This window comes from Mus musculus, chromosome 12, assembly GCF_000001635.26.
Source record: "Mus musculus strain C57BL/6J chromosome 12, GRCm38.p6 C57BL/6J".
NCBI classification, from domain to species: domain Eukaryota; kingdom Metazoa; phylum Chordata; class Mammalia; order Rodentia; family Muridae; genus Mus; species Mus musculus.
This window is the reverse complement of record NC_000078.6, coordinates 3716965-3730950: the sequence shown is the minus strand read 5'-3', so window position 1 is coordinate 3730950 and position 13986 is coordinate 3716965. Positions and strand designations below refer to the sequence as shown.

Genomic DNA, 13986 nt, shown 5'->3' with positions numbered 1-13986 from the left:
GTGCAGATGTGTGTGGGAGCACATGTATCTTGGCATGTGTGTAAGGTCAGAGGACAACCTGCATGAGTTGGTTCTCTCCTTCCACTATGTGGGTCCCAGAGATGGAACTGGATTTCAGAATTGGTGGCCTGAGCCTTTACACCTCAATGGCCTTGCTATTGAGTTTTTCAGACATGGTCTCATACATCTCATGCTGAACTCACCTGCACTCCCTCAGACAGGGTTTCTCTGTATAACTATGGCTGTCCTGGAGTTCACAATGTAGACCAGGCTGGCCTTGAACTCGAAATCAGCCTGCCTCTGATTCCCAATGCTAGCATTAAAGGTGTGCGCCACCATGCCATGCTGGTGTTGAACCCTCAATCACCCCAAATGCTGGGATTACAAGCATGGGCCAACATATTCTGCCACAATTACTTCTTTAGAACTAATTAATTACTGACAGCAACCAAACCAGCTTCTATTCTAGTGGAGGAGGTGAAGAATAATCATCTTCCAAATGTATTTATTTTGTGCATGCATCCACATGTGCAGGCATAAGTGTGCCACAGTGAGTGTGGATGACAGAGGTCACCTCTGTGGCACTGGTTCTCTCCTCCAACCATGTGGGTTCTGAGGTGGAACTCAAGTCCTAAGGCTTGGCAGCAAGCACATCTACTCACTGAGCCATCTCACCAGCCCAGGAGTAATAATTTTACAATATAATAAAATAATAATGATGAATACTATGTAGAAAAATTTAGAATATGAAATGGATGGAAAGTTTCAGAGTTTTTAGATTAGATGGTGACATTACGACAGAATTTAAGACAATGATGTCTTTCAACTCCTTAGTTTCTATTCAAAATGCTACACATTTAGAGGACTGACCTCCAACGAAGGCTAAAAGCATTAAGCAATTTCTAATGGCGGGCAGTATTCATGACTACTCTCTGCCCCCGTGGAAGGAGTGCTCCCGATGACTAAGACCGGCTGCTCGGATCCAGTGTCTCTGTCCCCTACTATGAGGGAGTCCAGCCACTCAGCCATGCTCAGCTTCCCATTACTCAGCCTACAGGGGCCCTGAAGAAGCTGTAAGAGATTCAGTGTTGTACCTTTGGGGTTTCCCCCTGCAATCATCAGAAGACACTACTAACAAAATAGATGTGAAGGCCTCTGTAACCTGCTGTATTGAGAGGTCATGTTGAACTCAACAATGAGTCACAACAGACTGCTTTCCAAAGCACTGTTTCTTGGCTATGATGTCCCAGAGTGTAATAGGAGCAGTCTTTAGAAATACAGCTCATCAGTTTAGCATCCTTGTTCTAAATTTGTTAAGTTAAAATGGCTGCTTTTCTCAAAAGGCCAGATAGTGAATATTTTAGGCTTTAGAGCCCAGGGGACTTTTGCAATTAACTGTTCACTTGCCATTTTAGAAGAAGCAGCTATAAACAGCATGTAGTCAAATGGACAGGGCTGTATCGTAACAAAACTTTATTTACAAAATGAGGCTGTTACTTGCAGGGTGCAGTTTGCAGATGATTGTTAGCTGAAACCTAGTCTGAGGCTGGACACAGTTCACTCAGCATGCCAACATCTCTGTAGGGCTTGGGAGTCTTTATGTTATATTTTCAAATTTGGGTCAATATTAGGCGCTAAGGAAGCACAGAGCAACAATGACGGGTTTGACTACTTTGCTTAAACCAACTTTGACTCCAAATATGTTCTAGAGTCCTCAGTGCCTTGGGTGAATTTAGGTATCCCCAGAGATGCACTGTGATCACGGTGAGAACCTAAAAGGGTACACTCTTCCATGGTGACACAATTCAGGGACGAGAAGCTCTGGAGTAGCATGCTCTAACTCCTGGTAACCCACTTCAGCCAGTATCAACGGGCAAGGTGCTCCGAATCTAACAGGGCCTTTCCAGGATGCAACATGCTAGCTTGTGTTGTCCCTGCCAGACTTGCTGCACAAGTCTCAGGTGCTCTTCAGTTTGGTCTAAGTTTGAAGGGACTGTGGTAAAACCTACCAGACAAAGCCATGCATAATGAATGAAGGCCAGTGCATAAGACTAGAACAAAGACCCCACGGAGTACCTGATCTTTGTGATTAAACCGTAGATCAAACTGAGAAAAAGAGAGCCAATATTCAGGAAACAAGGCAGCAATAGCAAGCTCAATCACAAGTCAAATGCAGTCTGGTGAGATGACTCGGAAGGAGAAGGTCCTTGCTGCTAAGCCTAATACTACAATTTGATCCCTGAGACCCACCTGACTGGAGGAGGGAACAGACAATACCTTCTTCTCCCAAATACATAAAAACATAGTACAAATTATTGGTTTGGGGGGAGCTTGAGACAAGGTCTCCTTATATAATCTTGGCTGTCTTAGAACTCCATATGTAGACCAGACCGGCTTCAAACTCATAGGGACCCACCTGCTTCTGCCTCCTGAGTGCTGGGGTTAAAGTTGTGCACCTCCATACATACAGTTCCCTCACTGTGCCAACCTCTCTGTAGGGTTCGGGAGCTTTTTAAAAAATATTTCCAAATTTGGGTTGAGATTAGGCACTAAAGAAGCAGAGAGCAACACTCACCAGTTTGTTAAACTGAATGTTAAAAATACCATATATATATACACACACACACACACACACACACACATATATGAGAGAAAGAAAGGGAGTAACGGGGAAGGGGAGGGAGGGAGGAAGAGAGAGAGAGAGAGACAGACAGACAGACAGACAGACAGACAGACACTGACTTACTATGTAGGTCTGGTTGCCCTGCAACTCACTATGTAGATCAGGCTGGCCTCAAACTCACAAGAGACCTGCCTGCCTCTGCCTCCTGAGCGTTGGGATTAAAGGCCTCCCAGCTTCCAATAAATAATTTTTAAAAAGTCAAATGTAAAATGAAGCAGTTATGGGTATGTAGATTTAACTAGTGAATTTAATTACATATAAATTATTACTCATGGGCTGGAGAGATGGCTCAGTGGATAAGAGCACCGAATGCTCTTCCAGGTCATGAGTTCAATTCCCAGCAACCACATGATGGCTCACAACCATCTGGTGTGTCTGAAAACAGCTACAGTGTACTCATATAAATATAATGGTAAGCTCAGATAAATAAAAAGGTAAGCTCAGATAAATAAATCTTTTAAAAAAAAATTTAAAAAAAAGCGGTGGTGGCGCACACCTTTAATCCCAGCACTTGGGAGGCAGAGGAGGAGGATTTCTGAGTTCCAGGACAGCCTGGTCTACAGAGTGAGTTCCAGGACAGCCTGGTCTACAGAGTGAGTTCCAGGACAGCCAGGGCTACACAGAATCTCAAAAAAACAAACAAACAAACAAACAAACAAAAAACAAAAACAAAAAAACCCCAAAAACAATCAAACAAACAAAAAAATATTACTCAGTAAAGATCACAACAGTGATGTGGTGACTGGAGCTGAGCAGAAGGGAGTCAGCCAGTGCTGCTCTTCACTGAGCTGGGGTGGAGCAGGTGTGAGAGGGAAGGTAAGCTCAGATCCATGTAGGGAGCTGAGGTACAGGGGAAGCAACCCCAGTGCTTCTGAGGGGAACTCAGGAAACTGATGAGGTTGGGGACTGCATGTGGAGTCACCAGCAGAAGGCTCACATCAGAGACCTGAAGAAACACAGCACACAGGGGGCCACAGAGTTGTAGGAACTTGGAGCCTGGGGAAGGCGGAGAGAGACCAGAACTTAAGAGTACAGCAAACAATTCAGTTCCTTTGAATTTTGGGGAAGGAAAAAGCATGTTAGGTCAAATGGTATGAAGCACTCAGGGAAGACATGGCAGCAGCTGTATTCACAGTACTAACACCCTCAGAGATCAGCAGGGAAAACCAGGTGGTCCCAACAAGAAACCAGAAGGCCATTCTCTGGCTCTGGAAGGCCCTTGGGTTCAGTGAAATGTTAGTGTTTTAATACAGCAGGAGAAATCTGGCCCCTGTCAGAGGGGCTGGCAACATCCTGGCACGTGTGTGTGTGTGTTTTTAATTATTAAAAAACAAGTACCCAGGGACTGGTGGTGACTCAGCAGCTAAGAGCGCCTGCTGCTTTTGCAGAGGACCCAGGTTCAGTTCCTAGCATCTATATGATGTCACAACCATCTATAACTCCAGTTCCAGAGAACCTGACACCATCTTCTGGCCTCTGTAGGGACCAGGCATGCAGGTGGTTTAATATAAGCAAGCAAAACACTCCTACATGTAAAATAAACTTTAAGAATCCAAACCAAAATAAAACAAACAAACAAACAACCCAGACCAAATATCCCGAATAACCTGTGACTTCAACAGAAAGCCTGTCTGGAAATGGGACAGGAGAGGGGCACACACAGAGCAGTGGTGTAGACCTGGGAAGGTAGTAGCTGCGATCACCGTGGGTCCCTCTATGGCAACATGAACACATTCATCAGTGTGTGGCCCACACAGTCATTTCAAATACTGAGACTCCAAGCTCTATAGGGCAAAAATGGCTATAGGTCTCATCCATGACACCATAAGCAGTCCTGTGGCCAAATCAAACTTCTTTTTTCCTGTCACCAAAGGAAAACAGTGTCAATGTGTCAATGGGGAGATGGGTTGGCAGAGTGTCTTGTTTGGACGATCTCTCTTGCTTTTTCTTAATATACTTTTATTTTGTGCAGGGAGAGTGGGTAAGATACATGTGCGTGTGTGTGTGTGTGTGTGTGTGTGTGTGTGTGTGTGTGTGTGTAAGCCAGAGGAAGATGTCTGGTTGTCTGCTCTATTATTCTCTGCCTTATTCCTTTGAGACGGGCTCTCCTTCAGCTGGTAGCCAGCAAGCTTAGTGACCTTCCTGTACGCACACAAGCCCCCAACAATGCTGGAGTTACAGGTACAGACACAACCACATGTGGATCTCTGACAAGACTGCTGGGGTCCTAACATAGGTCCTCATGGGTGCACAGCAAGAGTTATTACATGCCAAGCCACCTCCCCAACCCAGATTTTTCTTAAAGAACCCAAACATTCAGAAAGGCAAAGGAGTTAGAGAATAACAGTTCTTTGATTTGCTGCCTCTGGGCTCTCACTATAATATAAGGCAATGAGGGAAAAAGATGCTGTCCAAGGAGAACTCATGGAGAAAGATAAACGGACCAAATGACTGGTTGGGTCTTCTGCATTGGCCAGGCTACAGAGGGGACCCCTGAGGGCGAGGAGCTGTTATCCCAGTCGCTAAGTGACTTCTACCTCACACTGAACACAGCAAGCACATTCACAAATAAAAATCATAACAAAGCAAAAACAAAAACAAAACAAAAACTTTCTTTTCTGCACGTACCAGCCGTATGCAGCTGTTTTAAATGCTAATTAATTAAAATGAAATAAAAGTCATCTTCCATGTCATATTAACCACATTCCAAGTTGTTAAGAGCCACATGTGACTAGTGGCTGCCATACAGTGAGCATAAAGACTGAAGGATGGCTAGTGTGGGAATGATGTTATCACAAACCAGAGGGAACTTGCCACTGCAAGGTTCTTTTTAGGATGGCAACACCATCAGGCTTGAATTTCAGAAAGAAAAAAAAATCCCTCTGATTGGAAAGAAAATAACTAAATTGGGCTTGAGGTGAGGACAGAGGCTCCCTGAGAAGACAAGTGGGGCCCCAGCTCTGACTCTGAATATGTTTCACTAGATTAAGCAAGCTGCAATGTTTGAATAGCTTGCTATTAAAACCAGGAACATATCTCTGGGCAAGCACGGTAGGTCTAAGCTGGATAAGAGCGACTCAGCACCTCTATAGGACCTTCCTCTGCTGGGCAAGTCCCAGCACAGACGCCTGAGAGCAGCAGCCCAGAGGCAGCTGCTCAGGAACAGACAAGAGAAAAGGGCTACAATAAAATTGTGGGAAAGTGTGTGTGAGGGGGTGGGGGCTGGAAATGCAGCAGTTTGTAGAGCACTCACATGATATATGAGAAGTCCCGGGTTCATACCCTAGCACGGAATAAACTCAGCATGGGGGTGCATAGCTATAATCTCAGCACTTGGGTGGTAGAAGCTGGAAGGACAGAAGGTCAAATCATCCTTAGCTACACAGTTTGAGGCTAGCTTGGGTTACATGAGACTATCTCAAAAAACCAAACCAACCAATGAATAAAAAAGAAATGGGTGGCGAAAGAGGGAGGGGAGGAGGGAGGGAGGGAGGGAGGGAGGGAGGGAGGGAGGGAGGGAGGGAGGGAGAGAGAGAGAGAGAGAGAGAGAGAGAGAGAGAGCATACCTGTATTAGAGAAAGCAAAGACAAAATGCCTGGTAAGAGAGGGAGGAGTAAGGAGACAGTGTCTGTGTGTGTGTGTGTGTGTGTGTGTGTGTGTGTGTGTGTGTGTGTGTGTGTGTGTGTGTGTGTGTGTCGTCCATTGGAAGTCTGTTAGACCTTAGAATGTGCATGTCCTTTGCTGGTAGATGGAAGGACTAGGTATTAAGAATACTAGGGTGTCCCACAAGCACCTCTAACTCAGCATAAGCTTGCTGACTTCTTGTGCAAGTTTCCCTCCTGTGTTTGACCAAAATTATCTTAATGAAAGCCAGGAAGGAACCCAGAACATTATCTTTCCTCTTGCTCAGCTGACCAATATACAGAATCTCCAGAGCCTGCCATCCACGCCCACCATCCCAGAGGCTCTCAGTTTGGATTTAACAATGAGTAGAATTCCACACCAGTTTCTTCCACACTGCGAGGCCACAACCTGTTCAGTGATGTCGGCCTCAAGTCCAACCAGAGGAAGGACCTGTTACTATGTTGTCAGCTGCAACTTTTCAAATTTATGTTTAATATTTCTGTCTGAAAATATTAAAATTGTCAGTTTGTACCAGTGTGAGGTGGAATTAGTAAAAAGTCCACCTTAAATCTTAAATGGAAATGGAATCTAATCCCAACCCAGAAGAAGCTGAAAACTGGCAGACTGCCCAGGCCCAGGATGGCTCTGGGTATCTGCCAACACTGAGGGCCCTGCAGTTTCTTCTGATAATATGTTAATTTTTAATTACTATGCTTTTCTATCTTTCAAACGAAGACTGAAGAAAAAAACCTAGTTCCTGTGTCGACTTGGAGGGCTTTTCATGAAGAATGCAAACCAGCCCGTTGTTTTCCAAGACCCTCACTAATTCTCCCTTTACTTTCCTTTTTATTTTGTTTTTGTTTGTTTAAGACAGGGTTTCTCTGTGTAGCCCTGGCTGTCCTGAAACTCACTCTGTAGACCAGGCTGGCCTCAAACTCACAGAGATCTGCCTGCCCCTGCCTCCTAAGTGCTGGGATTAAAGGCATGTTTAAGGTTTGGTTTGGTTTGGTTTGGTTTTGCTTTGTTTTGTTTTTTGAGACTAGGTTTCCTGGAAAGACTGTAAAGCCTTGAGCTCCCAGCCCTCTGCCTTTGCCTCCTGAGTGCTGAGATTACAGGTGTGTTGTGTAGCACCATGTTAAGTCTAACTCAGACCTTAAAATGCATCATTTGGGGAAAAAAAAAAAACTTAAAATGCATAGTTTGGAGAGGAAAAAAAGAGTATATTATTTGGTGTCACCAAAAGACACTCAGACTTGATGTGGACCAATGGATTCAACCTGGATAGCCCCAACCTGGCACCTTCTACAGGAGGCAGAAAGGGCCTAGGAAAGAAAGGCCTGAGGGTACCTATAGGCAGGGAGTTACCTTATGGGAGAAAAAGTCTGGTAGCAGAAACAAGTCTTAGAAGGTGTGTCTGTATGTGTGTGTATGTGTATGTGTGCATACTATGAACATTACTATGTGTGGAATAGCAACCTTTATCACTTTTCTGTCCAAGGACCTTTCTTGACAATATGGCCTTATTGCTTTGATGTTGCAGATATCAAGGGCACTCCCTTGATGGGCAGTGACACATCTAGGCCCCAAGAAACCTTCCTTGGATGTTCCACAAATAACAGGGTAGAAAAGCATGGCCCCTAGAGGGCCGTGGCTCTGGTGTTCACAGGACTGCCTGTTCCAATGGTGTGTGTGTGTCTATCTGCCAACAGTAATAGGAAAAGTGTTGACAGCTATGAGAGAAGGAGGTAAGTGATAGGTAGTGTCCCGTGCCATGATCAGTGTGCATCCAGCCCTCCCTCTCTCCCACTGCCTGGGCGTTGTGGGTCTGTACCTATGACAGGGCCGAACACCTGAAATCTGCTGAGCGTTGTGGTTTAATGCCTGTGATCCTAGCACATGGAAGGCAGAGGCAGGAGACGGTGAGCTTGGAGGCTAACCTGGAATACAGTGGTCAAGGCTAGCAAGTGTGAGACCTGTGTCAATAAAACAAAAGAACAAGCAATAAAACCTGAAACGTAGGAAGCTGTATCTCATATATCAACCAAAGGGACAAAACAGAAGGATTCAGACTGACGACTTCTGTTGCTGTCGTCACATGAGGTTTCCATAGGACTGTGAGCACTGAAATAGTCACAATGAAAGCTAACATTTTAAAGACATTTGAAATAAAATACTAACTTTGCTCCCCACATCTATGTGGGTATAAATTAATGTAGAATAGGGCAAGAGCTGTACACCAGCTCAATCGACATTCTGAGCCTTGAGGAAAAAGTAGGCCAGGGAGGAATATATACAGTGAAGAGGAGGAGATTAAACTTCTTGTTGTTGTTGTTGTTGTTTTTTTAAGTTTTCAAAGTTTTTCAAACTGTTTTAAAATTGTTTAAATCTGTTATTCTAAAGAATACAAAGAAAACAAATTGAAAGAAGCTATTTAGTTGAAGGCAAAGACAAACTTTCTTTTTAGCTGTAGAAATAGCCAGAGATTTTTTAAAAAGTTGATTTATTGTGTTTCTTCGTGCATCTAAGTGTACATGTGTCTTGTGGGCATTTAAGAGCAACCGTGCAGAGCTGGAGAAATTGCTCAGTGGTTACTCCTCTAGAGGACCTGGGTTCAATTCCCAGCCCCCACATGGCAGCTCACACCTGTCTGTAACTCCAGTTTTGTGGGATGCAGGCACCAGGCATGCATGTGGTGCACATATCTGTGCATGCAGGCAAAAAATACTTATCCACAAAACAGAAAATAAATACATCTTTTTAAAAAAAAAAAAGAGCAAGTGTGTATGCAAGCTCATATGCATGTGTGCATTCATGTGCATGTGTGCTCTTGAGCAGAGGCCAGACAGTGCACCCAGAGTTCCCTAGCATACTCTACCTATCCCTTTGAGGCATGGGCTCTTCACTGAACCTGGAGTTTAGTTGTCTAAGCTAGCCTAGAAGCCAGCAAGCCCCACTGGTCCTTACATCTCCACACCTCAGTGTTTGAGGCTCGTTAAGGGGGTGCTGGGATCCAAAGCTCTGGTCCTCGTGATTTTTGAAGTAGGCATGTTTAACCACTGAGCTCTCCAGCTGCCCGACTTGGGGATATTACAAAGAGCAAATCCATTTAAAATAAACTTTCAGGAATATAATTTCTAGTATCTCAGAAAACAGCCAGAATCTTTTCCATTTAAAAACTCATCTATATCTTTTATTTTGGCGAATATAGCATTATTTTTGACAACTCTAGTCACAACCATTCATATATGCATTGTCAACTACCAAAGGTAGATAAGGCTGTAGCTCAGCTGGCATGCGTGAGGCCCTGGCTTGTTCTCTAGAACCACAAAGCAGGTAGTGTAGTGAAAGCACTCAAGAAACAGATCAAGGCCAGCTGGGATACATGAAACTTTACCTCAAAAAAGTAAATTGATTAATTAAAAAAAAAAAGAAAGAAACCAAATTTCTTAAAATGTTCTCCCATTTTTAAATACCACATTACACATTTCTTGTGTGATCTTGTCTGTGATTTATACTTCGTGCTGAGTTCTGAAACTGCTTTTTTTTTTTTTTTTAGAGAGTAGCACCGTCCTGTTCAGGACTCCTGCCTCAGTAGCTCCAGACTTCATGTTGGGAAGATATACTGGGCACCTGGATTTCACAGATTGGAAATATAAGTCTGACAACACTCAAGAGCAGGAGTGTAGTTATTTCTGCTGAGCCTTGCAAAAGTAAACATACTACCTTCAACTTAGACTCCTTGGTTAGTGGACTATGAAAAGCCACATGTACAAACCATTACTATCCATGTGACATCTCAAGATCTCTTGCTGGACATATATGAAATCCTCTAGGATTCTACGTACCCAGGTACAATGTCAGTTCTCTTGAGCTGTGCTTCTCTAAGCTGCAGAGCCATGTTAGTTGCCATGGATACACTGCGATATCTGCTCTAGGACTAATTTCACACAGACCAAGATGCCAGCTGACATGCTGACTTCATAATAAAGTCTTAATCTGGAATATATTCTACTGTCTGATCCAACTCTAAAAAATGGCAGTCATAATTTTAAGACTGACCCTGGTAGCTGGGTCTTGGGTATAATACAGCAAGCCTATGGTTTGTCTAAGAAAATGTCTGTGGTTAATGTAGGCCAAGAATCCCTTCTGTTCATCTTCCTGAGCAATAAAACACTGTCAGGAAGACACTCTCTGTCTGATGGCTTCCTGCAGCTAACTCACCTGGGATCACTGAATGCCTAGCATCTTATCCTGGTACCCCTGACACGTTCAGCTTTCAGGTACTCTGGGGATGTGGAGGAGCAAAACCAGTAAGCTATGAGAAGAACTCAGACGAAGCTCAGTAGGCGATGTTACTAAAGCTAACACACATTTCCAAGCTCACTTCTTTAATAACCTGCCCTGTCTTCTATTTTGAACTAAGAATATTCTCAATGGGAAGTATAGGATTGAAATGTTATGACTTTTAATATATGTATAGTTGAGGATAGGGCAGGCGGCTGTGCTATTCTAGGTCCTTGGGGACATAATTCGTAGCCCATTCTCTGTCTTTCTCACTGGGTCTCTTACTCCAGTTGCCTCTAAAATAATATAGGCAAGGGCTGGAGAGATGGCTCAGCGGGTAAGAGCACTGACTGCTCTTCCAAAGGTCATGAGTTCAAATCCCAGCAACCACATGGTGGCTCACAACCATCTTTAATAAGATCTGATGCCCTCTTCTGGTGCGTCTGAAGAGACAGCTACACTGTACTTAGATATAATAATAAATAAATCTTTAAAAAAATAATATAGGCAGTTTATTAAGTCCTCATGTAAACATCACAAGGTGGATGTCATCATCGGCCCCATAGATTAAAGAACTAAAGAAACACGTCCAAAGTCAGGTGAGAGCCAGATCCAAACTCATGTGCCTCACCTACACCACTTCCTGCTTGGCTCTGCTCCCTGCTAGAAGTGCCCTCAGGAGGCAGCAGGCAGTGTCTTACCTGGTCCAGGCTCTGGGTCTCCACACAGACAGAGCTGTCTCACCACGTCAATGATTTATTCAGTCTCTATGTCCTCTTTCTAAGGGAGCCTGGCAGCCAGCTCCCCTGCTTCCTGCTAAGGTTATTCCCCAAACTGGTTTGATGACAAAAACCACCCGGAGAACTTGTTAAACACACAGCCTCTCCCTATCCTGTTCTTGGAGATTCTGACTCATTGAGTCTGACATGGTCCCTGAAATGTGTATTTTTAACAAGTGCCCCAGGGGATTCTTCTCTTCTGCAGGTTTGGGAAATGCTATTCTGGGAGGTTTTAGCCAATGGGAGCAACCACTGCTGCCTTCAGGATCATATACGGAGTCAAATTATTACTAGGACGACCCCATTCCTACAGCTGCATTCACACAAACTGCTCAGCACATATGGCACAAAGTGGTTCTGGTTTTTTTCCAGGGAGAATGGATGGGATGTCATGCTGGGTGAATTGGAATGTCTGTGATTTTTTTTTCTCCTTTTCAAGTGATGACTGTTGAAAGAATTCTTTAATGGTTGTGCCCGTGAGGGAGTTTCTGTATTGCTCTGGTCATAGAACAGCTTAAATCAAATAGAAAGTATGCCATTCAATATAGTTCTTTTAAGTCTGCCTATGAGAATTCTGAACAAGAGAAAAATTAGTTTACATTCCTTAAAGACCTTAAAGCAAATTCTCTATAAAACCAAGACTGTGGGGCTTGAGGCTTTCTACTTAAGTGCTTATGAACCGTACACAGGATGACTTAGAATATCTTATAAGAGATTAATTATCAGTCTACAGACTATGATCAGAAGCAGAAATTATCCTCAATATTAAAAAGTCAAATGCAAAATTGTTGAAATTTATGATTATTAAATTGTGCTTAATGTTAGTAAAGATCCCAAATATGCCTAATCTACTCTGACACTGCTGCTTGTCATGACAGCACTTCCACTGTGCCACTAGTCAGAGCTGAATGTCAACAGCTGTATTAGAGTCAGAGGGGGCCCACGAATAAAAACAGAAATGATATTAAGAGACCATCAGCAGGGTTGAGTGCATTGGCCTTCCTGACCAGCGGAGTTCTCAGCCCAAGCCTGCTTTTCAAGAGCACAATTTCAGAGTCTGTTTCCAGCTTTGAGGTACAAGACATACCTACCTCTTGGTGGGAGTGGGCACTCCAGAGGACATGTGACTAACCACGGTGTCATTCATATTGGTCAGAGGGCGAGGAGGACTGAAAGAAAAGACATTTTACACCACATTAGTAATTACCAGGAGTGGAAGGAGGCAAAGGACCAGCTACGGTTCCTGTTGTGTGCAGGACAGGATGGTGGTGGGCTCAGATACGGAGTTTTCAAGGCCACAGCACCACAGAGCAGTGGACTATTAGGAGGCAACAGATTATAAAGACATTACTCTAGGGTGTACTGGCATATCCCGGAGTTCCAGGACTCAAAAGGCCAAGTTTCAGGCCAGCCTGGGCCATGGTGAATAGACTACCCCCTTATCCCCCTCCGCCCCCCCACACACAAAGAAAGAAGAAAAGCCTATTTTGAGATGGAACTTTGCTACTGCTTTATAGTTTAGTATAAAAGAATACACATTATTAACTTGCCTACTGTGCCTATTCTTTTGATGGTGGTGTCCTGGGAACTGAACCCAGTGCTTTGTACATCCCAGGCAAGTGCTTTACCAATGAGCTTAATCCCATCCTGACTTTTTGCTTGCTTGTTCTATGAGCCAGTCTCATTATGGAGCTCAGGCTGGCCTCAAAATGGAACTCCTTCTACCTGAGCAGCCTGAGTGGCTGGCATATGCCACCAAGCCCAGCTTTGTACCACTTGGTTTTGATTAATCTGGTTTTACTCCCCCTTTAAATATTACATTTGTGTGTGTGTGTGTGTGTGTGTGTGTGTGTATCTGAGCTCCTGCTCCTACCCACTAGATTCCTTTTCAAGATATTACTGGCAGTTAATGGCTGTTGGGGAGAGGGCTGTCACTGTCTGGAGTGGTGCAGCCACTGGTAAGTTGTCCAAGCTCCAGTAAGAAGCACTTTCTTAGCTGCTGGGTCCTCCTTGCTGCTGAGAGTGAATGGTGCAGAATGGTTTGAAGAAGTTACCGCCTGGGGACGCGGTCTGTTTTGCAGGCTGCACAGTACCTTCATGAGAACGCTCTGGGGAATTATTTAAGGGAGACCCAGAGGGTCCAGGGAAAAAGAAAGATTTCTCTCTCCATTTACCCATGCACCCCTACTCTCTCCTCAAACTAATTCCATTTCTGAGTAGGGAACCTTAAAAAATATTTCCCATTTGTACTGGCTGGTTTTATGTGTCAACTTGACACAGGCTGGAGTTATCACAGAGAAAAGAGCTTCAGTTTTGGGGAAATGCCTCCAGGAGATCCAGCTGTGGGGTATTTTCTCAATTAGTGATCAAGGTGGGAGGTCCCCTTGTGTGCCATCTCTGGGCTGGTAGTCTTGGTTCTATAAGAGAGCAGGCCTAGCAAGCCAGGGGAAGCAAGCCAGTAAAGAACATCCCTCCATGGCCTCTGCATCAGCTCCTGCTTTCTGATCTGCTTGAGTTCCAGTCCTGCATCCTTTGGTGATGAACAGCAAGCAGTATGGAAATGTAAGCTAAATAAACCCTTTCCTCCCCAACTTGCTTCTTGGTCATGATGTTTAT

At 44.2% G+C, this 13986-nt stretch overlaps 1 protein-coding gene across 25 annotated transcripts in view; it reads right to left on the bottom strand.

Annotated features, from left to right (window-relative positions):
- Dtnb (dystrobrevin, beta) overlaps positions 1–13986 on the bottom strand; it is a 213115-nt gene that overhangs the window by 54536 nt on the left and 144593 nt on the right. For all 25 annotated transcript variants that reach the window (NR_027869.2, NR_027870.2, NR_149729.1 and 22 more), the window contains one exon: positions 12462–12539. Coding sequence is in view for 22 of the 25 variants with exons in the window: in XM_017314955.2 (XP_017170444.1) it covers positions 12462–12539 (78 nt within the window). In the remaining 3 variants the exon portion in view is untranslated. The remainder of the gene's footprint in view (positions 1–12461; positions 12540–13986) is intronic.